The sequence below is a fragment of the Lactuca sativa genome, chromosome 7 (genome assembly GCF_002870075.4).
Source record: "Lactuca sativa cultivar Salinas chromosome 7, Lsat_Salinas_v11, whole genome shotgun sequence".
In the NCBI taxonomy this organism is placed as follows: Eukaryota; Viridiplantae; Streptophyta; class Magnoliopsida; order Asterales; family Asteraceae; genus Lactuca; species Lactuca sativa.
In genome coordinates, this window is record NC_056629.2 from 25,906,705 (window position 1) to 25,931,950 (window position 25,246).

Below are 25,246 nucleotides of genomic sequence, written 5' to 3' on the forward strand. Positions count from 1 at the left end.
CTTTCCACAACTTCTCAAAATTAAAAGGCTTGTCCAATTTAAATGAAATATGTATCCATTAATCTGCAAAGCTGTTTGTCAGTCTGCAGAGCTGTTTGTCAGTCCGTATAGTTGTTTGCAAGTTTGTAGAGCTTTTTGTCAATCCGCAGAGCTGTTTTTTTAGTCCACATAGCTATTTGTCAGTCCGCGGAGCTGTTTGCAAGTTTGCAGAGTTTGTTGTCAGTCTGCATAGTTGTTTGTCAATCCACAAAGTCGTTTATCTTATTTAAATCATCATTCATTCTTCAATAAACTCACATCTTCATTCTAAAATGGCCACTAACGTACCAACTTCTTCAAATGCAGCGGCATCAGCTGATGCTCCACGTCCATGGACGACAACAGAGGTGATGGTCCTAACACGATCTTGGATGAACATTAACGAGGGTGTGACACCAATAGCTCCACCTCATTGCCTTGTAGGTGATGAATGGACCCACATAGCAGGTTTGTTCAACCATGAGTTAGGAGAAGGACAACACCGCCTTAAAGAAGATGTTGTTACTAAGTGGATGGAATTAAAGAAAAAGTCACATGGTTCAATCGATGGTATAATTATATAAAAAATATGCCACCTTTTTACGCAGACGATGAAGAACTTTTACAAGTTCATAAAGAGCATTACATGATGGAGCGTGATGGAAGTGAGTTTGAATATGATGACGTTTGGAATGTAGGGAAAAAAAAACAGTATTTCATGTAGACTGTAGTATTTTTTGCGTAATGTTTGCTACTTCTTTATCTTATTATTTGTAAGGGTTGTCTTATATGTTTCCATGTATTTGTAGTGTTTGTATTTTCTGGAATAAAGTGTGTATCTGTTTCCATGTATTACGCAGACGATGAAAACAACCTAATAAAAACCAATTACATAAAAATAACCTTATACAAAACAGTACATATAAATAACCTGAAAATAACCAAATACATCTAAATAACCTAATAAAAACCAACTACATCAAAATAATGTGCTACAAAAACATTAAAAGTACGAGATATCTTTTATAAGATTCCAAGGGGCTTCATACTCGAATTCCATCCCATCGCTAATGGATTTGTATTCCTCGCCTCCAAGATCACTTCCTCGTCTAAGTTGAGTCGTTCATCATTAATTTTGTTATAAAGATCGTTGAATAACAAAATTTTGTTTTTACTTCATACCATTTAGCTGTGACAGCAACGATGTTACGATAGTTTCTTGCAGCGGTTTGATGATCAACGTCGTAGGTATAAGTTAAACAGGTCGAAAAACTTGGATCATTCACATCGATGCTCTCGTACACAATAATATACGCACGTGTTAGACGTACGATCTCCTCAGCGCTTCATGGTTTGGAACCCATTGTGAGTGAAAATTTGACGGTGTCCAGAAAAATGAATGAAAGTAAGGGTGAAAATTAGATGAAATCATACGCATACTAAAGTGAACTTATAGTAAAATATTAGTACTACGGATCGAACACTATTTGATGCAGAGTAGACGAAACAGTACTTTGCTGCGGAGTTGATGAGATAGTAATGCAAATCGAACCAATGCTGCGGAATTAATAGTACTTTGCTGCAAAATTAACAATATGTTATAGGAATACTAGTTTTTTTTTGTCTTATACAAACTTCATAATAAACACATTTTAAAATAAACATCATTCATTCAATTTTCATAAAGAGTTGCATTTTTTGTATTTATAATATGAGTTCATCTTCAAATTCTTTTGTCTTATACAAACTTCATAATAAACACATTTTAAAATAAACATCATTCATTCAATTGGAGGCCATTTCTATATTTCTCAATACCGAGGTAAGTTGATATAATATTTAACCAGTATGACAATTTATTAACTGATTCATGGATGTGTACACTGATCTGCAGAGGTGTACACTCCGCTGATAACAATTATGTGGATTCCCAAACAGTTCTGTGGACTGATATTAAACATAAGTTCATTATTTTTATCCATTTTTTGTCAAATTTTTTACATAATAATCACATAATACCTAACATGATTAAAAAAATATATATTAATATTAATAAACAAAAAAAAAATGAAAAAAAAATTAAAAAAACTCAAGATCCGCAGAGGTGTTCCATTTCCTCAGAGGGATTATTCGATCCGCAGAGGGTGCTCTAACTTTGAGTCATTTACTGAATTTTCTCCTCGAAATTTACATGCATTAACTTTGAGTCGCTAAGAAAATAAAAAGAAACAACATATATAACTTACCCAAAGTTGTATACATATTATTATATAAGTATCCTAGAGACATCATATGTTTGCTATAAGACTAGTGGTGTTGTGTCACACTTGTCATGATCCGCGTATGTGTCATATATTTTTGCCACACTTTAACGCAAACTTGTTATTTGCACGGTGTGGGTTGCCACACTTGCCATGTTGAATATATTTTTTTGAAAATTAATTTAGAAAAATAAATATTGCAAACATATTATTTTTTAAAAAGCTTAAATTCCATTAAAAAACATAGAAATTCAAATTAAAAACATAGAAATTAAAAACATCCCAGAACCACTAAAAATTCAGAAAGATCACATTAGAAATTCAAACATACAACCCACTAGAAATTAGAAGACAAAAACTTCAAATTTGACGTCATTTGGGGCTCTGCCTCACAATTTGCCACAACTCAATAAGCATGAAATCTTTGTCAGTTTAAAAAATCTTTGTCAGTTTCAACACGGTAAGCCTCAAAAACATTCTCTAACAAAGTATTTTTGTTTTCACCATTTCCGGCTTCATGCATCACCGTACAAAACACAATGGTAAACCGAGTTGCGAGTGTGTGTGAGTTTCACCATTTGGCCTAGATTACATCTTTTCTTCGAGGTTGAAGGGCTTGGCGGTTGTATATGTTGGCAATTCTCCTCCAAAAAGTAGTCGTAGGGTTGTCGTTGTGGGTTGGATCATCTGCTACATCAATCCATGAACAAGTAAGATCTCTTCTTCAGTAGACCAAACAATAGCCAGCTTTAGTGATTGGGTATAGAAAAATATGGAAAGCTAAGAAAGCTAAGAGAATTAGATTAAGGAGATTTGAATGTGGTGAATAGTGAATAAAGATGGAAGTATTTATAGTTGAAGATTGAATGTTTAAAATTTGAAATTCTAAAAAAAAATGAAATTGGGTTTTCTTTGAGAAAGATTGTATTTTTTTGAAAATGCTATTTGAATAATAAATGGTGAAAAAATTGAAATTGGGTTTTCTGTGTCTCATCGGTAACTCTCTGCCGAATTGCCGAGGCCTCGGCTGGTATTCGCCGAGCATGCCAAATATATCCCTTACCAAGCCACAGACTAACCTAATAGAACAACTCAAACCACCCATCAAAGTAATTAAACATGAGTGATTAGACCAAACATATAACAACACAAATTCGATTCATCAATGAACTGACAAGAAAATATTATAGTTTCCAGTAGAACAATCCCAAATTACATCCTTTGATACCCATAAACCAATTCATATTTACTCTTTTGTGGAGTGGTACTTTAAAACATACAACTATCAATACATAAGATATAAATCACTACTAAATTTGATAAAAGTTATACTTTCTTAACCCCATCGCTTCCTTTGTTTAGTTCGAGTCCATTAGGGTGATCAACATCCACCATAAATCTTTTCCAAAACCAATGCTTCTTCCACACAATCACCATTTCTTCAATAGGAATGTTCTTTGTTTCAGGCAAGAACACATACACGAAAATCGTCATGATAACAACCCAAAATGCAAAGAAGAGGAAAAGCCCGAATTTAAGATGGCAAAGCATGGTTAAGAACACTTGAGCAATTATGAAGGTGAATATCATGTTAACCGACACATTGATACTTTGGGCGGCTGATCGGATCTCAAGTGGAAAGATTTCACTAGGTACGAGCCACCCTAGTGGGCCCCATGACCATGCGAACCCTGCAACATATATGCATATGAAGAGAACAACCACGATGGCATACCACTTTGGCAAATCACCCGGATCTCCATTTACTCCAAATTTGATCCCTATGAAGACCGCAACTGCAACCTATTAATTCCATCAAAAAAAAAAAGGATTGTCAGCTTAATGACACATTGTCATCTCAAGATGTACTCCAAAGTTGTGCAATACAACTGTGTAGTACATCTCGACACATATTGAGACGCCATTATGATAACGTCTTGTCTTGATAAAGTTTAAAAAGTCCGAACTTAGTGGAGAAAACTCTTATTTCATGACTTTATGCATTAAGTCAAAAAAACATTCATATGTAATCTATAACAAGAGAATGTTAATTATACCTGACAAATGAGCATTTGAATGCCTCCTTCAAGGAAAAGAAACCTTCGTCCCCATTTATCAACACCGTAAATCGAAACACAAGTTGCAAGAACATTTACAGATCCGGTAATCACAGCCGACATAAGCGAAGCATCACCACCAAAACCGATTGTTTTGAACAAAACCGGAGCGTAAAACATGATCACATTAATCCCCGTAAGTTGTTGGAAAAACGGGATCAATATTGCCATTGTCAATTGTGGTCTATACTTTTTTTGCAACAAATTTCTCCATGGATGTTCGATTTTCCTCGATTCTTCACTTGCATGAACCAAATCATTGAACTCCGCATCAACATTATCAACCCCTCGGATCCTGCGAAGCTTTGTTCTCGCTTCATCAGTTTGACCTCTTTCGATCATGGAGTTTGGGGTCTCGGGGAGGATGAGTGATCCCACTGTGATAATCAGGGCGGGGACCACTGCTCCCCCGAGACTCAACCTCCATCCTAGATTCCCATCAAGTTTGTTGAAGAAGTAGTTCAAAACATTGGCCACTAAGATTCCAATTGTGATTGACAATTGGAAACCTATGTTGAGGGACCCACGATATTTGTATGGTGCCATTTCCGAAAGGTATAGTGGCACAGACTGTATATACAAAGAAAAAGATTATGAATAAAGATAAATAATGATGGATATTTTTGGATTATAATGAAATGTAAGAATATTATTGTTTGTGATAGTGAGATTTTTTTTTTCTTTTTTAAATTTAGGGGGTGTCATTGTGAAAGTCAAGCTTTGTAGGGGTTGCAATCACAAGCAAAGCGTTTTAGTTATGAAACATTTGAAAACAAACAAAGTGACAACATGTGCAATGAAAAAACAAAAAAGGTCTTTATTTTTTATAATTTTTAATTGATTAAGTTACTAATTGTTTTCGAAACAAGTTGAAACTAACACCAAAAACAACGCAAAACAAATAAAAAAATATCTGTTTCAAAACCAACTTGTGAGGTTGGTAAAAAAAGTTAAACACTTGTGTCAGTAAATAATAAATACTTATTAAATTTTCATTTTTACTCAAAATTTTTGTTTTATAATTTCTATTTTCATTTATGACATTTGTTTTATATCATCAAAATAATATATATTAAATGTTTTAAAATGGTCATTTTAGAGTATAATTAGTAAGCAGAAAGTTTCTAAAAGTATATTTTAGATCTCATGATTTATAAAAATTAGAATAACAAAGAATTTTTTTTGAATATGAAAAGAAAAAAATTAATTTTGAAAAGAATTACCTGATTGGCAAACCCGATGCCAAATCCGAGGAGGATCCGACCAACGATAAGCATCCAAACGGCTTGAGCAAAACCGTTGATCAAAGCGCCGGCACAGAAAAGGATACCACCGAACAGCATTGAAAGTTTCCGGCCAAGCTTTCGGGTCACCGTCGACGCCACCAACGACGACAGCAGCGCCGCTAGATACAACGACGACGTAAACATAGTCAACGTCTGACTATCAAACTTGCAGTACTGGTTCGTCGACGTATCAGCGGACTGTTTCCTGTACACCGACGGGAAGAACTTCTTCAGAAATGGATCCATCGCCGTCACACCACCTAATCATAAGAAAAACCGGAGATCATAAGATGATGAAGATCTTAAAACACAATAAAGACAAAAGAAAAAGATCATATAACATGATCGGAAAATCAAGAAACTGAAATGGAAGAGCATAATATTACCGGAGATTCCGATATCATAACCGAAAATGAGACCACCCATGGCCGCAACAACGCAAGTAAAGGTGACATAAAGAGTGAGGTTCCCGGGGTAACCTTTATCACCGCCGGGAGCGGTCGGCACATAACCGCCGGCCATAATGGTGACTAATAATTTGTTTGAAACTGTGCTAAATGAATGTGGTGAAGAAGAGAACGTATGAAAGGGTTGAAAACGAAGAAGAAATGGAGGATTGTATAGCAACGGCGAGTAGGAGTATTTATAGAAATTTCTCTCTGTGGTAAATCATGTAATTATGATTTCCGTAGTTGTCAAACTCAAAATAATAATAATAATTTGTATCGTTGGAGATTATATTGATCTTATCCAAGTTTAATATGTTGTGTTTTATACCACTTTTCCAAACGTTGCTTGACGTTTTAACCCTCTTTTTATAAAATCTCGAAATAACGAGTTTTGAATCAGTTTAAATATTTTTTGACAACTAGTTTTGTCAATTTCAAATTATCCTAATTGTTAAATTATAGTTTGTTGCTAGTTTGCTAAATTGTATTTTTTATTGTTTTAAATAAGACACTTTATTTTCTAATTTGTTATAATTCTTATTATTTTACCAGTCAACTCCGTTTATTACATACTTAAAGTCCATGATGACGTAACATTTTGGAAGTCCATGATCACATAACATTTTGGTGACTTCATATTCTAAATATCGAAATTGAAAAAAAATAATAATAAAATTACTTGTATAAGAGTTACCCAAAATCTAATGACTTTTATGTAATATTGTATTTTTCTTATAAACGAAGACATTACTTATAGTACCATACATGTAAATACAAAATATTAACTAATATTATTTTCAAAATAGCTCCATAACAAAATTATTCATATGTGAATTAAATTGTTACCAAATTATATATATATATATATATATATATATATATATATATATATATATATATATATATATATATATATATATATATATATATATATATATATATATTAGTTTATAATCCATGGGAACCACGGTTATAAAATTAATCAAACTTTTATAGTAAAAACTAAAAATTATTAATAAGTTATTTTAAATAAATTATTAATTTAAGAGATATTTTTTATTAGTTATGTGAAATTATAATCATTGATTCAAATAAATATATAAAATTAATTTTTAATATATATTATTTTTATTTGTGAATTAATGAAAACAATAATTTAAAATTTAAAATAGAATCACATTAATGAGGAGGTCTAATAAATTTAAAATGGAAAACTAATAGATTGACAAGTGACAACACATTAATTAAAATCTCTAATATGATGACATATGGCAAAAGAGCTACTCTTTTATTAGTATAGTAGGTTATAACCCGTGGGAACCACGGTTATAAAATAAATTAAATATTTATAAAAAAAACTTATAATTACTAATCAATTATTGTAAATAAATTATTAATTAAGATATATATTTTGTAATTATATATATTTTTGTATACATAACATTAAATATTTTATTTGGTAAGATAATGATTTATAATATTATTTGTTTTTTTACTGGAAACATTAAAATAAATAAAAAGCAAAAAGAAAATCGTATATTGCAAATTTACAAACGAACCAGCCCCTTTTCCAATAATTACATTATTATCAAGGGTAAACCGAAATTCATTATATTTGAACGAAATTAAAAGATTACAAAAATTAAGATTTATTTATCTATTTATTATTGTTATATTAACTATTATTATTGTTATTATTATTATTGTTTGAAATTACATTTATTGATTAAGGGTTATTGTAATAAATTAGGCAATTAATATTACAAATCAATTTTTTGCTGACGTATTTCATCTGTGTAAAAGGGATGAGTGAATTAGTAGAAATGTAATTAATGAGAAAAAACCAAAGACTGACAAGTGGCAAATAATTAATTTCAAGCTCTAATTGACTAACACGTGGCAAATTTGCTACTCTTTTATTAGGTAGGGAGATATATATATATATATATATATATATATATATATATATATATATATATATATATATATATATATATATATATATATATATATATATATAGAGAGAGAGAGAGAGAGAGAGAAAAAGGTTATTTTGTTTTTTACATTTATTGTGTGCTAGAATGCACCAATCGAAATTTAATAAATTAAATAATTATTTAATTAAATAGTTATAGATATTAAATGATTTCCATAATTATACGTATATTAAATGATATCCATAATTTTAATTTTCTTTTTATGGAAACTAATTAAATTCGTCGTTAATGCCAACAATAACATTCTTTCAGAATGAATTTGCATGTAGGTTTTTATATATGAGTTCGTACTTTGTTTCAAGACTCAATCACTTAGAATACACTCTCATTCTTCTAGATATGAATTTATTCTGAATGAATATTATTGTTGACATTAATGACGAATTTAATTAGTTTCCATAAAAATGAGTTATAAGTATGGATAACATTTAATATACATATAATTAATACCAAATTCCTAATGGTGCATTCTAGCACACAATAGATGTGAGAAACATTTGAACTTACCTCTCTCTCTCTCTCTCTCTCTCTCTCTCTCTCTATATATATATATATATATATATATATATATATATATATATATATATATATATATATATATACCACCAAATCAAATAATTTATTTGCTTCATTGAGAAAAAATTTATATAAATTGTACACGACCATTTTAGTACCAAATTACAGTAGATTCTTATATCTCCGCTAAAATAATAATAAATTCTTACAAGGCTTTTAGGTGTTGTTTGTTTTCTTAAGTTAAAATGTTTGCAGTTTGCGGATCATATCTGTAATCCTCTGCAGCAGAAGAGGTGAAACAAATTTCTGTAGTCTGCAATAAGAAGTCTGTTGTTTTTTAACGTTTGCAAGTATTGAAAAAACTGATTTTTCAAATTTAATTTCATGTCATAATGTAACGCCCGTAGATCCGGGCTAGTTAATTTAGAGACGATAAGCATCAAAAATGACTTTTTGATGGAAGATTATTTAGAAGGATTAATCTTAACCAAGTCGTAGTATATGTTACAAGGTTTCCGTGCATATAAAGAACGCCAACATCCGAGTTATAACAAAGAAGTTATGACCTGTCGAAGTTTCGCGACAGAACCGGCACGACAGAACGTGACGTAAATAGTGAATTTACGTTAGAGCGATATTTATCCAAAACAATCTAAATGAGAATTGAATATCTCATCGATATTAGTCCAACGATAAAAAGACAGACGAAAACGGAGTTCAGATGATGGAGTTATGAGTTTATAACGGAGTTTTCCTGTCCCGACCTACTAAAAATAATATATAAGTAATATAATTATAATATATTAAAAATAAAGTCAAAATTAGCCAATGGAGTCTAAACGAGAGTTGTAGAGCATAATCTCACCTTCGCGTCGATATAAAGAACGTCGAAAACTGAGTTTGTATGCGAAAGTTATGAATTTCTGAAGTTTGGGGCGCGAAACCCCAAAACTGTCAGAGACCACGACGTGGCAAGCATTGCCACGACGTGGCAAGTCTCCTGACACCTCCGGGAGTCCCCCAGATGCAACTTGTGATGACGCATGCAATGACGACCAAGCCCATGACGTGGAAAAGGGGTGTCACGACGTGGCAAGGGCCAAATTTGCCCTATAAATAGATTTGAAGGGCCAGCCGACTACGGTTGCTCCATCCCTTCACTCCCACTCCCGATACACCCTCTAAGCCCTATTTTAACCCCCCAAAGCCCCGGTATCAACCCCGATACCCGAAGCAAGTCCCGAAGCCCGAAGATCCCTAGAAGAAAAGAGTTTCCGAGCCGAAGCTCTGCCCGCGAGAAACCCGGTGTGTGAAGTGATCCCGGTTTCACCGAAGAATACTACTTCTACAAGCCGTAGTGCTGTCCGATCATCTTCTGATCAAGTGAGTGTATAGTCCCTTTCATAAACAGGATAATAATACAAGTATTGTTTGAATGTATTAAGTATATTGTTGTTTATATGTGTGAGTGTGTGGTCACTTTCTTCTAACACATAAATATTAAGTATTTGCTATGAAATACGTGCTATGTGGATAATATATTGTTGTTTATTTGAGATGATTGTGGAATGGATGAATTATATAAGTTTTAATGAGTTAAACTATATATGTAATTTGTATATAAAAATATATTGGGTAGAACATGAGTAGATGAGGTTGATGGAGGTGATAAAATATGGGTTGGACCATGAGATAAAAGGATAAAGAGATAAACTTGTTTTAGATCTGGATGTATGGATCAGATCAGGAGGTTAGTTTTAGACCCGAGAGTATGGATCAGATCAAGAGATTAGTTTTAGATCCGAGAGTATGGATCAGATTAAGAGATTAGTTTTAGATCCGAGAGTAGGAATCAGATCAAGAGGTTAATTTTAGATCCGGGAGTACGGATTATGTATTTTTGAATTATGTGTTCATTCGATAAGGTATCATGTGTATAGTCCCTTTTAGGAACGTGATTTTAATACAAGAATTGATTAAAGTATGAAATACACATATGTATGTGAAGTATTTGTTATTGTCCGAAATACGTGTTAGATATATTTGATGATATACAACGTGCGAATCGGATATGGTTCAATATGTGTTAAGATGTGTGTGTGTGTGTATATATATATATATATATATATATATATATATATATATATATATATATATATATTGTAACGAACCGTCTCTGGTATGTTGTTTCCATTATATTTATTTATTTAGAAGTTTTCAAGAGGGACTCGACGAGTCTATAGCCCGACTCGTCGAATAGGGACGGGATTTCGAGCACGTGTAAGTCGGCGACTCGGCGAGTCTGCTTGCCAGGAAGAAACCCTAAATCCCCGGGTTGCTCACTATTTAAGCAATGTTATGTGCCCCAAACTCGCCTCCTTCACCCTCAGAGAGCTTGTGAGAAACCCTAAACCATTCCTTGTATGATCTAAGTATTTTTGTGTGGATTCTTGAAGGATTGAAGAAGAAAAAGAAGAAAGGACCAAAAGGAGGAAGAGTAGAGCAAAGATCCAAGGCCAAAGTTAGAGTTCATTGAGGTATTTCTCGGATTCCTTCTGTTTTATGCTTTAAACCTCCATTAGAACACTTCTAGGGCTAGTTTGATGTATTTTCCAAACCTAATACTTTTAGGGATGCCTTAATAGGTCGAGATATCCCTAGATTTGTTCATTTAGGAGTTGTAGAGCCCGGATCTATTGCCTTTTTGAAGATGCTTTGCATGAGAACCCTAGATCTAGCCTTTATTATGCTTTTTGAGCCTTATTATCTTCATGGATGCTTATGGGCACGTAAAGATAGAATCTTTACGTGCTAATCGAGCTAAGGGAGCCCAGATCTATAAGTTTTATATGCTGGATTCAAGCATAATCGAGTCTAGAGTAGTTGCATGCAGGTGGGGACCAGTAAGTAGTAGAGTGGACTCCGTGAGTTAGAGGTCAGACTCAGTAATGGAGGGACTCGACGAGTTGTTCATACAACTCGGTGAGTCCAAGGCAATCTTCTTAGCTCGAAGAACCACTCGTCGAGTTGTTCATACGACTCGGCGAGTCGGATGCAGATTGCCTGAGTTTTAGAATCAAAAGGGAACTCGTCGAGTTGATGCCATACTCGACGAGTAGCCACGAGTAGGGTTGAGAAGTGAGAATAGAGACTCGGCGAGTTGGCGGCCCAACTCGGCGAGTCAGGTCAACTGTAGGTTGACTTTGACCGGGAGAGTTGACTTTAACCAGGGGTAAAAGAGTCATTTTACCCCAATGCAGTGATTAGTATTTGATTGAGTGTGTTTATGGAATTGTAGCCGGGGAGATACCGGAGCAGCAGCAGATAGCTTCCAGATCCATACACACAGCAGCCAGTTCACGAGGTGAGTTTCCTTTCAGTAGGAACGGGTCTACGGCCACAATGCCGGCCCGTTTAGTTAGCAGTAGTTCCGGATTTCAGTCAGATGCAGTAGTTAGAGTGCTTGATGTCTTTGTGATTCAAGCATGTTTTGTGTTATGTGTTCCGGACTTCGGTCCGATGCAGTATATGTGTTATGTTAGCAAATACGTGTTTATGTTATGCTATGTTCAGACAGTTCCGGACTTCGGTCCGATGCAGGGGACAAGGTCCCAGTCAGTTCCGGACTTCGGTCTGATGCAGCTAGTTCCGGACTTCGGTCCGATGCAGTCAGTTCCGGACTTCGGTCTGATGCAGCTAGTTCCGGACTTCAGTCCGATGCAATGGGCAAGGCCTAGTATGTGCTTTATTTGTCATTGTGTGGTATGTGGTAGTTTAGGGGAGCTCACTAAGCTTCGTGCTTACGGTTTCAGTTTTTGGTTTCAGGTACTTCCATAAATAAAGGGAAGAGCTCGGGATGATGGCATCGCACACACCACAGCTTCAGTTTTTGTCCTGGGAGTTGATACAGTTTTCTTAGATTTGTTTTGATACAGTTGTGACACAGCTTTCTCACAGTATTTTAGTATGGTTTGAGATACGTAGCATATGGTTTTATTATATGATACTCAGTTTTATGACTTTTGGTTATATTAAAAATGAAATTTTCGGGTCGTATTTTTGGGTTGTTTCAATTTGGTATCAGAGCCTTGGTTTGAGCGATTCGGATGCACTTTCGGGTGTATCTGAACTCAAACTAAGGGAAAAATAAAAAGATTTTCAAAAGGAAAATGTTTTCGAAAGAATTTTAAAAAGCACTTAGAAAGAAAAGAATTTTTAAACGAGATAAGGGTGTGGTGCATGCGATCAGCCGAGCTCAAGTAAGTACTCCCAAATTACCCATCCAAGTTTATTAGTTCAGTTTCAATTTTAGTTCCAGTTTCAGTTTCAGTTTCAGTAGAACAGCATGCTAGTATAGGACTAAGGATCTAGGAGGATGCCTTATGTGCCTGCTATATGTGTTTCACCTTTATGAGAATTGCATGCTAGTATTGAGTAGAGAGCAGTAGGATAGCCTGTTTAGGTTATGCCTGATAGTATAAGTTTAGCATTGTATGCTAGTACAGTTTTCTCGTTACGAGGATAGAATTGCTTGAGTAGTTTCTTGTGTCCGAATGCTGCTTGCTTTGTGCTTTGTGGGACTCCGAGTGATGGGAGTTAGCCATTAGGTGAATACGTCACGTCACATGTGATCAGGGTTGAATAATCTCAGAGTGTTGGATTTGGCCCTATTGCGCAACTCTTGTTTGAGTCCAACCGTTGTAGGGACGAGCTTTTTACTCGAAGGATTATCTGAGCCTCATCACATGTGATGGTATTCAGGTGATGGCTAATTAGCATTATAAGGAGGCATTCAGCAGCTGAGGACTGGTTTGAGTGGAGTCAGAGATTTCCCTAGGGCAAGCCTAGGATGAGAGTAGCAGAGATCAGTAGTAGTAGTAGTGACTTGGTGGAGCCAAGGCAGTTCTTGAGGAAAGTACGGATAGATGTGGAAGGTAGTATGGGCCCGTACTACTGAAAGCAGAGGATCCGTACTCGAATCAAGGAAGGCTGAGGCAAGACCAGGAAGCTAGTAGTAGTATCAATGATCCCTTGAGATATTTCAGTTTTCTGATGTTGCCTTGATGTGTTTCGGAATGGTGGTTTTGCGTCCGAGGCTAGCAGACGGCAGTACCGGTGCCGGGGAGGGATCGGGATCAGGCTCGGGGGCCGAGCGTATGGATGAGCAGACCAGAGAGTTTCTTTCTTCAAAGATTACTCGTATCATACTGGAGCAGACTCCTGTGATCTTCGGTTCGATCAAGGAGGGTATCCTAGAGCTGATGGATGAGAGATTGGGCACCTTCCGTGCCGAGGTGGCGGCCATGATGGGGTCGCGCACGCTTACTTTTAGGGAGTTCAGGGCATGTGGAGCTCCAGATTATCATGGGGCGCGGGACCCCATAGCGAGTACTAGATGGTTGGCGGATGTGGCCAACGCTTTCCGCACGAGCAGGTGTCCCGAGGGGGACAAGGTTAGATTGGCATCCTGTCTTCTGAAGGACAGGGCACGTGATTGGTGGGAAGAGGTCGGACATACCATTGGAGATGATGCAGCACTAGATGCCATGACCTGGGCTGATTTCTCTACCAGGTTCAGGGCGGAGTTTTCACTGGTTATTGAGGTGCAGCAGTTAGCTAGAGAGTTTCAGGACCTCACCTAGACTACAGAGATCGTGGCGGAGATCAGCGCCAAGTTCAGGGAGAGGGCTCTTCTCATTCCTCAGTATGCAGCCGATGAGGAGATGAAGAAGGCCCGTTATCATGAGATGTTGCGGAGCGATATCCGCCAGTTTGTGAGCCGGTCCAGCTGTAAAATGCTGGATGACATGATTGCTAGGGCTCGGGAGAGGGAGATTGACCTTGAGATGGAGAAGAAGAGGAAACCGGAGGCGGTTTCGGGTACAGGTAGTTCGGGCAAAAAGCCCAAGGTTTCAGATCACAGATCCAGGAGTCAGCAGAGCCACGGTCGATGTGGCAAGTGTGGGAGATTGCACGATGGGGTGTGCAAGGCAGGGAGTTCCGGCTGCTACAAGTGTGGTCGGACTGGGCATTTGAGCAAGGATTGTACGGCCCCTGTTACCGCCATTGCAACATCAGATCTAATTTGCTTTCAGTGCAATCAGAGGGGACATAAAAAGTCCCAGTGTCTGAGTTTAGCTGCAGCAGGGAAGGTGGCTGCACCTGCCCCTGCTACTTTGAGGATTACAGATGGCCGGCAGGGCCGAGCCGAGGCACCAGTGGCGAAGAGTAGAGCTTTTCAGATGACAGCAGAGGAGGCACGAGCGACTCCTGATGTGGTGACGGGGTCGTTCTCTGTGAACGGCATTTCTTCTACAGTATTATTTGATTCGGGGGCTACCCGATCGTTTGTATCGCTAGCACTTAGCAAGAGATTTAGTAGAGCTCCAGGGGAGCTGGATTGTCCACTAGAGGTTGAGATAGTAGATGACAGGACCGTGAGGGTTGCCAGAGTGCATAGAGGATGTTCTCTTCAGTTGTTCGACGAGCAGTTTTCGGTGGACTTGGTCCCTATTCCCCTGCGAGGGAATAAGGTCATAGTAGGTATGGATTGGTTGAGTCCCAATGGGGCGGTGATTGATTGTGAGTTGCAGCTAGTGAGAGTTCGCACTCCCAGTGGGGGAGAGTTAGTGATTCAGGGCGAGAGGCCACAGCGCGGACCAGCTTTTTGTTCAGCCGCGAGAGCGAGGCACTATTTTCAGCAGGGTTGCGCCGGATATGTAGCTTATGTTTTGGATGCCCGGGAGAAGGGTAAGGTGGCAGTAGATGATGTTCCGGTAGTGCGAGACTACCCTGATGTATTCCCAGAGGATTTTCCTGGAATACCTCCAGAGAGACAGGTAGAGTTCGGGATTGATCTGATTCCGGGTGCGGCACCGATAGCTAAGGCCCCGTATCAGTTAGCTCCCCCTGAGATGCGGGAGTTGTCTATGCAGTTGCAGGAGCTGCTAGACAAGGGTTTCATCAGACCGAGTAGTTCTCCTTGGGGAGCTCCGATTTTGTTTGTGAAGAAAAAGGATGGGTCGCACCGTATGTGTATAGATTACCGGGAGTTGAATAAGGTAACGGTGAAGAACCATTACCCACTCCCGAGGATAGATGATTTGTTTGACCAGCTTCAGGGAGCGTCTTGGTTTTCCAAGATCGATTTACGTTCTGGGTATCATCAGATGCGAGTCAGAGATGAGGATTTGCAGAAGACTGCTTTCAGGACCAGGTATGGTCATTATGAGTTTGTGGTGATGCCATTTGGGCTCACCAACGCTCCAGCCGCGTTCATGGACCTCATGAACCGTGTGTGCAGGCCGATGCTGGACCGATCTGTAATAGTATTCATAGATGATATCTTGGTGTATTCCAAGACGCAGGAGCAACATGAGGAGCACCTGAGAAAGGTGCTAGAAGTTCTGAGGAGGAAGAGACTTTTCGCAAAGTTCTCCAAGTGCGAGTTCTGGTTGCACGAGGTGCAGTTCCTTGGACACCTCGTCAACCAGAGAGGCATTTTAGTAGATCCGGCCAAGATAGAGGCCGTGATGCAGTTGGAGGTCCCGAAGTCTCCATCCGAGATTCGGAGCTTCCTAGGGTTGGCAGGGTATTACCGGAGATTCATTCAGGATTTCTCCAAGATAGCAGTACCACTCACCCGACTGACCAAGAAGTCGGTGGTGTTTTGTTGGGGGCCTGAGCAGCAGGCAGCATTTGAGACCCTCAGGTGGAGGTTGTGTGAGGCTCCGATCCTTACCCTGCCAGAGGGAGTAGAGGATTTTGTAGTCTACTATGATGCCTCAATCACAGGTATGGGAGCAGTATGCAGCGAGGCCATGTGATAGCTTACGCCTCGAGACAGTTGAAGCCTCACGAGGCTAACTATCCTACCCATGATTTAGAGCTAGGGTTGGTTGTGTTTGCTCTCAAGATTTGGAGACATTACCTTTATGGGGTCCGTTGTACCATCTAAACGGATTACAAGAGTTTGAGGTACCTAATGGATCAGACGAATCTGAACATGAGAATGAGGAGGTGGTTGGATGTGCTGAAGGATTATGATTGTGAAATCCTTTACCATCCAGGGAAGGCCAACGTAGTGGCCGACGCCCTAAGCCGCAAGGCGTCAGCAGCCCCTATCAGAGACTTATGTCTGAGGATGACAGTGATTACTCCGTTGTTGGAATGGATCAGGGAGGCTCAGGTTGAGGGCCTCAAGGAGGAGAGACAGAAGTGTGAGAGGATAGTGGTCCGAGTAGCTTCGTTTGATTATGATAGTCGGGGGTTGTTGACCCTTCATGGGAGAGTATGGGTATCGTACTAGGGCGGAGTACGGCAAGTGTTGATGGACGAGGCTCATAAGTCTCGATTTTCTATCCACCCAGGGGCGACGAAGATGTATAGAGATCTTTGACCCGATTACTGGTGGCCCTGCATGAAGCGGGATGTCACATGGTATGTAGAGAGGTGCCTGACCTGCAGGAAGGTCAAGGCAGAACACCAGAGGCCTCATGGCAAGATGCAACCGTTAGACATTCCCGTGTGGAAATGGGAGGACATCACCATGGATTTTATCACCAAGCTTCCCAGGACCGCACGTGGGGTAGATTCGATTTGGGTAATCGTGGATCGGTTGACGAAGAGTGCTCATTTCATACCGATCTAGGAGAGCATATCAGCAGAAAAGTTAGCCGATATCTATGTGAGGGAGGTAGTGGAACGTCATGGAGTGCCGGTATCGGTGGTGTCAGACCGAGAAGTCCGTTTTATATCCAGATTCTGGAAGCGGTTTCACGACGAGATGGGTACTCGTCTCCATTTCAGCACCGCTTTCCACCCTCAGACGGACGGGCAGAGCGAGAGGACGATTCAGACTCTCGAGGACATGCTCCGGGCATGTGTCCTAGACTTCGGTGGCAGTTGGGATACGTATCTTCCGTTAGCGGAATTTTCGTATAACAACAGTTATCATGCGAGCATTGATCGACCTCCCTTTGAGATGCTTTATGGGAGGAAGTGTAGGACCCCGATTTGTTGGGGCGAGGTCGGTCAGTGGGTCATTGGGAGCATAGAGGTGGTGCTCAAGACGACCGAGTTGATTCATCAAGTTCGTAGTAGACTGCAGACTGCACAGAGTCGGCAGAAGAGCTACGCCGACAGGTGGCGTTCAGACTTGGAGTTCCGGGTGGGCGATATGGTCCTTCTGAAGGTCTCACCTTGGAAGGGTGTCATCAGGTTTCGGAAGAGGGGAAAGTTGGGTCCCAGGTTCATTGGTCCTTTCAGGGTTTTGGCCCGAGTGGGTCGGGTTGCTTATCGGTTGGATCTCCCAGCAGAGCTTAGCCAGATCCACAACAATTTCCATGTGTCTCAGTTGAGGAAGTGTTTGGTGGATGAGTCAGCAGTTGTTCCCTTAGAAGATATTCAGGTTGATAGCAGCCTGAATTATATTGAGAGGCCGATCGCGATTCTGGACTGGAAGACAAAGACCTTGAGGAACAAGGTAATTCAGTTAGTGAAGGTGCAGTGGCAGCACCGGAAGGGGTCTGAGTGGACGTGGGAGGCTGAGGAGGAGATGAGAGAGCACTACCCAGAGTTATTTGCAGATTCAGCCGTAGCAGACTTCGAGGACGAAGTCTGAGTCAAGTGGGGGAGAATTGTAATGACCCGTCTCTGGTATGTTGCTTCCATGATATTTATTTAGAAGTTTTCAAGAGGGACTCGACGAGTCTATAGCTTGAGTCGTCGAGTAGGGACGGGATTTCGAGCACGTGTAAGTTGGCGACTCGGCGAGTCCATATTCGGGACTCGACGAGTTTGCCTGCCAGGAAGAAACCCTAAATCCCCGGGTTGCTCACTATTTAAGCAATGTTATGTGCCCCAAAACTCGCCTCCTTCACCCTCAGAGAGCTGTGAGAAACCCTAATCCATCTGTTGATTGATTAAAGTGTTTTTGTGTGGAATCTTGAAGGTTTGAAGAAGAAAAAGAAGAAAGAACCAAAGAGAAAAGTTGTAGAGCAAAGATCCAAGGTCAAAATCAGAGTTCATTGAGGTATTTCTCGGATTCCTTCTGTTTTATGCTTAAAACCTCCATTAGAACACTTCTAGGGCTAGTTTGATGTATTTTCCAAACCTTATAGTTGTATGGATGCCTTAATAGGTCGAGATATCCCTAGATCTGTTCATTTAGGAGTTATAGAGCCCGGATCTATTGCTTTTTTGAAGTTGCTTTGCATGAGAACCCTAGATCTAGCCTTTTTTATGCTTTTTGAGCCTTATAATCTTCATGGATGCTTATGGGCACGTAAAGATAGAATCTTTACGTGTTAATCGAGCTAAGGGAGCCCAGATCTATAAGTTTTATACGCTGGATTCAAGCAGAATTGAGTTTAGAGTAGCTGCATGCATGCGACTCGGCGAGTCGAGTCGCGAGTCCCCGATTTTTCCCCTTTTGAGTGATGACGAGTGGGGACCAGTGAGTAGTAGAGTGGACTCAGTGAGTTGGAGGTCAGACTCGGTGATGGAGGGACTCGACGAGTTGTTCATACAACTCGGCAAGTCCAAGACAATCTTCTTAGCTCAAGAACAACTCGTCGAGTTGTTCATATGACTCGACGAGTCAGATGCAGATTTCCTGAGTTTTAGAATCGAAAGGGAACTCGTCGAGTTGATGCCATACTCGACGAGTAGCCACGAGTAGGGTTGAGAAGTGAGAATAGAGACTCGGCGAGTTGGCGGCCCAACTCGGCGAGTCAGGTCAGACTCGGTGATGGAGGGACTCGACGAGTTGTTCATACAACTCGGCAAGTCCAAGACAATCTTCTTAGCTCAAGAACAACTCGTCGAGTTGTTCATATGACTCGGCGAGTCAGATGCAGATTTCCTGAGTTTTAGAATCGAAAGGGAACTCGTCGAGTTGATGCCATACTCGACGAGTAGCCACGAGTAGGGTTGAGAAGTGAGAATAGAGACTCGGCGAGTTGGCGGCCCAACTCGGCGAGTCAGGTCAACTGTAGGTTGACTTTGACCGGGAGAGTTGACTTTGACCAGGGGTAAAAGAGTCATTTTACCCCAATGCAGTGATTAGTACTTGATTGAGTGTGTTTATGGAATTGTAGTCGGGGAGATACCGGAGCAGCAACAGATAGCTTCCAGAGCCATACACACAGCAGCCAGTTCACGAGGTGAGTTTCCTTTCAGTAGGAACGGGTCTACGGCCACAATGTCGGCCCGTTTAGTTAGCAGTAGTTCCGGACTTTAGTCCGATGCAGTAGTTAGAGTGCTTGATGTCTTAGTGATTCAAGCATGTTTTGTGTTATGTGTTCCGGACTTCGGCCCGATGCAGTATATGTGTTATGTTAGCAAATACGTGTTTATGATATGCTATGTTCAGACAGTCCCGGACTTCGGTCCGATGCAGTTAGTTCCGGACTCCGGTCCGATGCAGGGGACAAGGTCCCAGTCAGTTCCGGACTTCGGTCCGATGCTGCTAGTTCCGGACTTCGGTCCGATGCAGTCAGTTCCGGACTTCAGTCCGATGCAGTTAGTTCCGGACTCCGGTCGGATGCAGGGGACAAGGTTCGAGTCAGTTCCGGACTTCGTTTCGATGCAGCTAGTTCCAGACTTCGGTCTGATGCAGTGGGCAAGGCCCAATATGTGCTTTATTTGTTATTGTGTGGTATGTGGTAGTTTGGGGGAGCTCACTAAGCTTCGTGCTTACGGTTTCAGTTTTTGGTTTCAGGTACTTCTGCAAGTAAAGGGAAGAGCTCGGGATGATGGCATCGCACACACCACAGCTTTAGTTTTTTTCCTGGAGTTGATACAATTTTCCTAGATATGTTTTGATACAATTGTGACACAGCTTTCTCACAGTATTTTAGTATGGTTTGAGATACGTAGCGTATGGTTTTATTATATGATACTCAGTTTTATGATTTTTGGTTATATTAAAAATGAATTTTTCGGGTCGTATTTTTGGGATGTTTCAACTCACTAAGCATTTATGCTTACTGTTTGTGTGATGTGTGTTTCAGGTACCAGTGATGATCGCGGGAAGGCGCCAGCTTGATCAGTACACACTTGCAGATGACATGTTTTTTTAGATCTTGGGATATGGATTTTGTGATGTATTTTGAGAGGATATTGGATATTTGATTTTTGAATGATTTGGAAGTGAAATGTTTTATTAAAATAAATTGAAAAATTGTTTGAAATTTTAACGGTGTTACAAATTGGTATCAGAGCCTTGGTTTGAGGGATTCGGATTCACCTTCGGGTGTATTTGAACTCAAACTGAGGATTTGAGAAAAAAATTCAATAAATAAACAATTTTTCTAAAAAGAGTAAAAGAATTTGGAAGATACGCGAGAAACCAGTATGTACAATCAGCCAGCGCCCGAACGGTGATTTCCCAAAATACCCTTACATTTGGTGTTATGAGATGTGTTGAAATGTGTTATGCATGCTAGAATAGGCTAGGTATTCATATTAGGACTAGAGTGGCCTGATTTGTGATGCCTTAGCCTAGGAAGATTTCTACTGCCATGAGATGCTTTAGAGTGAGTAGGTAGCAGTGAGGTGCAATGAGAGCCTACCGAAGGTTATTTTACATGTGGAAAGAGATAGAGCACATGGGACTTGGGATCCTTGGAGGATGACTTGAGATGAATACTAATACGGTGTGGAAGGTAGTATTGGGCCCGTACTACTGGAAACACCGGATCGGTGTGCAGCCCAAGTAGGAAACCTTCGGATTCTAGGAATCGAGTAGGGTTGGGTTATCGAGTGTGAGTACACTCGAGCAAGTCTCTGATATTTTTATGTTGTATTTCAGAGACATCATGGTTGGGACGCGTCATAGACCAGAGACCCGCGAGAGAGGTGTGAGCGACGAGGAGCTCCGCCAGATGATTCATGATGAGGTGGCTGTTGTCACTCGAGCTGAGATTCCAGAGATGTTCGGGTCTATCAAGAACACCCTGATTGAGGCCTTTGATGAGCGATATGTTGCTCTTACTGATGCTGCAGACACTGCGGCCGTTGCTGCTGCCAGGCCGTAAGGGGGTGACTCATTGTTGTACCGGGAGTTCAGCAACACGAAGCCACCAGAGTTTGATGGGACTCAGGATCCGATAGCCATGATGATTAGGATCTCAGACATCGAGGGGTGTTTTTACACATGTTCATGTCTAGAGCATCTGAGAGTTCGGTTCGTGCTGAACTAGCTTCGCTTGGGGGCGAAGGATTGGTGGAAGTTCGTGACAACGCATTTTTCTCCAGTAGAGCTTGCTGCGGTGACCTAGGAGAGGTTCACCGCTATGTTTCGTGATGAGTACATTCCCCCGGTGGAACGAGAGTGTTTGGCTCAGGAGTTCTTGACCCTCAAGCAGGGTATTCATGGTTTTCTTTCATTGCAACCAGACTGGACACCGCAAGGCGGAGTGTCCACAGTTGCAGGGAGCCTCTCAGGGATCTACCCCTGCTACTGCGAGAGCCATTGAGGGTCGGCCGGTGAAAGTCGAGGCGCCAAAGGCGCGAGGAAGAGCGTTCCAGCTGACAGCGGAGGAGGTCCGTGCAGCACCCGTCGTTGTGGCTGGTATGTATTATGTTCATGTTTATTTATGCTGTTACGAGATTTTGTGTTTATATTATGTTATGCGTAGGTACTTTTCTTGTGAATTTTGTACCTGCTTTGGTGTTATTTGACTCGGGTACGAGTCGGTCGTTTGTGTCATTAGCATTCTGTAGACACATCAGTACCCAGCGAGAGGTGTTGAGTCGACCTCTGCGTGTTTCTATAGTTGACGAACGAGCAGTGTATGCCACGGATGGGATTTAGGGGTGTGTGCTAGAGATCTTCGGCGTTGGTTTTCCGATAGATCTGGTTCCGATTGCGATGGGGGATGTGTGCGTTATCGTGGGCATGGATTGGATGAGCCGTGTTGGGGAAGTGATAGACTACGAGCAGCAGCTGGTGACTATCCAAAATCCTAGTGGGGGAGTGTTGACGGTTTATGGTGAGGGAACTCGTAGTGGGTCAACATTCTGTTCGGCTGCCAAAGCGAGGCAGAGTTTGCAGCAAGGCTGTAAGGGATTCGTAGCTTATGTGATGGATGCGCAGGAGGCCACTAGGAGGCCAAGTTCAGTTGATGATGTCCCGATAGTGCGTGAGTTCCCGGATGTATTTCCCGAGGAGTTGTCGGGTGTGCCTCCCGAGAGGCAGGTGGAGTTTCGCATCGATTTGATTCCCGGGGTAGCGCCTATCGCTAAGGCGCCTTATCGCCTAGCACCACCAGAGATGCAGGAGTTATTCTCACAGCTGCAGGAGCTGTTAGGGAAAGGGTTCATTCGTTTGAGCAGCTCGCCTTGGGGAGCGCCGATTCTCTTCGTTAAGAAGAAGTGGTTCACACCGGATGTGTATCGAGTACCGGGAGTTGAACAAGTTAACGGTTAAGAACCATTATCCGTTACCAAGGATTGATGATTTGTTTAATCAGCTGCAGGGGCATCTTGGTTCTCCAAGATTGATTTGAGGTCAGAATATCATCAGATGAGGGTGCGCGATGAGGATATCCAGAAGACGACATTCAGGACACGTTATGGACACTATGAGTTCGTGGTGATGCCTTTTAAGCTCACCAATGTGTCAGCAGTATTCATGGATCTCACGAACAGAGTATGTAGGCCGATGTTGGATCGATCGGTGATTGTGTTCATTGATGATATCTTGGTATATTCTAGATCTCGAGAGCAGCATGAGGAACACTTGAGAGAGGTTCTTGAGGTGTTGAGATCGAAGAGGCTTTATGCCAAATTCTCCAAGTGTGATTTCTGGTTACGTGGGGTCCAGTTCCTGGGGCATCTCGTTAACCAGAATGGGATTTTGTTCGATCCGGCTAAGATTGAGGCGGTGATGAGCTGGGAGGTACCGAAGTCTGCCTCCGAGATCAGGAGTTTTTTGGGGTTGGCCGGTTATTATCGAAGATTCATTCAGGATTTCTCCAAGATTGCAGTGTCACTCACTAGGTTGACTCGGAAGGGTGTTGCTTTTTCATGGGGTCCAGAGCAGCAAACCTCGTTTGAGACTCTTCGCCAAAAGCTATGTGAACCCCCGGTGTTATCCCTTCCAGAGGGAGTTGATGATTTTGTGGTTTATTGCGATGCATCGATATCAGGGTTAGGTGCGGTGCTTATGCAGAGGGGGCATGTGATAGCGTATGCATCGAGGCAGCTGAAGCCTCATGAGGTGAGGTATCCCACTCATGATCTGGAGTTGGGGGTGGTAGTGTTCGCCCTCAAGATCTGGCGCCACTATCTGTATGGGGTTCGGTGTACCATATACACGGACCACAAGAGTTTGAAGTATTTGATGGATCAGCCCAATCTGAACATGCGGCAGAGGAGATTGTTGGATGTAGTAAAGGATTATGATTGTGAGATCCTGTACCATCCGGGCAAGGCTAATGTTGTAGCCGATGCCTTGAGCCGTAGGGCAGAGAGCGCCTCGAATCGAGACGTTTGTATGAGATTGATGGTGATGACTCCGGTGTTGGATACCATTTGAGGGGTCCAGGCGGAGGCCGTGAGACCGGAGAACTGCAAAAGGGTGCGGGTGATCGGGCAGGTGTCAGAGTTCATTACTGATAGTCGAGGACTTATGAAATTTCAGGGTCGTACATGGGTACCGTTTGTGGGAGGGACGTGTACCATTTTGATGGAAAAGGCTCATCGATTGAAGTTCTCGATCCATCCTGGGGCCACTAAGATGTATTTGGACCTAAAAAGGGAGTATTGGTGGCCCTGTATCAAGTGGGATGTTGCATGGTTTGTAGAGAGATGTCTGGCCTATCACAGGATTAAGGCCGAGCACCAGTGTCCACATGGTAAGCTGCAGCCGTTAGAGATTCCCGAGTGGAAATGAGAACAGATTACCATGGATTTCATCACCAAATTGCCGAGGACTGCGAGAGGCGTCGATGCAATTTGGGTGATTGTGGACAGGTTGACAAAGAGCGCTCATTTCCTTGCTATTAGTGAGATCTCTTCCGCGGAGAAGTTGGCAGAGATATACGTGAGGGAGGTGGTATCGCGGCATGGGGTGCCGATCTCGATTGTCTCAGATCGAGATGTGCGTTTCACTTCTAGATTTTGGAGGAAATTTCATGAGGAATTGGGTATGAGGCTGTATTTTAGTACCACATACCACCCACAAATTGATGGGCAGAGTGAGCGGACGATTCAGACGCTCGAGGACATGCTCCGAGCATGTGTATTGGATTTCGGCAGGAGTTGGGACACGTACTTGCCCTTGGCAGAGTTTTCCTACAACAACAACCATCATTCAAGCATTGGTATGCCACCCTTTGAGTTGTTGTATGGGAGGAGGTGTCGAACCCCCATTTTCTGGGGAGAGGTAAGGCAGCGTGTGATGGGTAGTACAAAGATTGTGCTTCAGACGACCAAGCAGATTCAGCAGGTCAGGCAGAGGTTATTGACAGCCCAGAGCCGTTAGAAAAGTTATGCGGATAGACAATGGTCAGAGCTTGAGTTCCAGGTGGGTGACTTTGTTCTCCTGAAAGTCTCACCTTGGAAAGGTGTGATTCGGTTCAGGAAAAGAGGCAA

General features: G+C 41.2%; 1 protein-coding gene across 1 annotated transcript; it reads right to left on the bottom strand.

Moving 5' to 3' along the window:
- Positions 1 to 3,418: 3,418 nt before the first annotated feature.
- On the bottom strand, positions 3,419 to 6,383 carry LOC111906803 (sugar carrier protein C). The gene is made up of 4 exons (XM_023902587.3): positions 6,069 to 6,383; positions 5,620 to 5,942; positions 4,337 to 4,966; positions 3,419 to 4,082 (listed from the first exon to the last, which is right to left on the bottom strand). The coding sequence occupies exons 1-4, from the start codon at positions 6,202 to 6,204 to the stop codon at positions 3,606 to 3,608; spliced, it is 1,566 nt and encodes a 521-aa protein (XP_023758355.1). The 5' UTR covers positions 6,205 to 6,383; the 3' UTR covers positions 3,419 to 3,605.
- Positions 6,384 to 25,246: the final 18,863 nt, after the last annotated feature.

What these genes read in the sequence shown, in the direction of transcription:
- LOC111906803 (XM_023902587.3), bottom strand. Translation starts at nt 6,204, where the DNA reads ATGGCCGGCGGTTATGTGCCGACCGCTCCCGGCGGTGATAAAGGTTAC. An exon ending in GCATCGGGTTTGCCAATCAG is followed by an intron (nt 4,967 to 5,619) that starts GTAATTCTTTTC and finishes TTGTATATACAG; the next exon opens with TCTGTGCCACTATACCTTTC. An exon ending in TTCAAATGCTCATTTGTCAG is followed by an intron (nt 4,083 to 4,336) that starts GTATAATTAACA and finishes TGGAATTAATAG; the next exon opens with GTTGCAGTTGCGGTCTTCAT.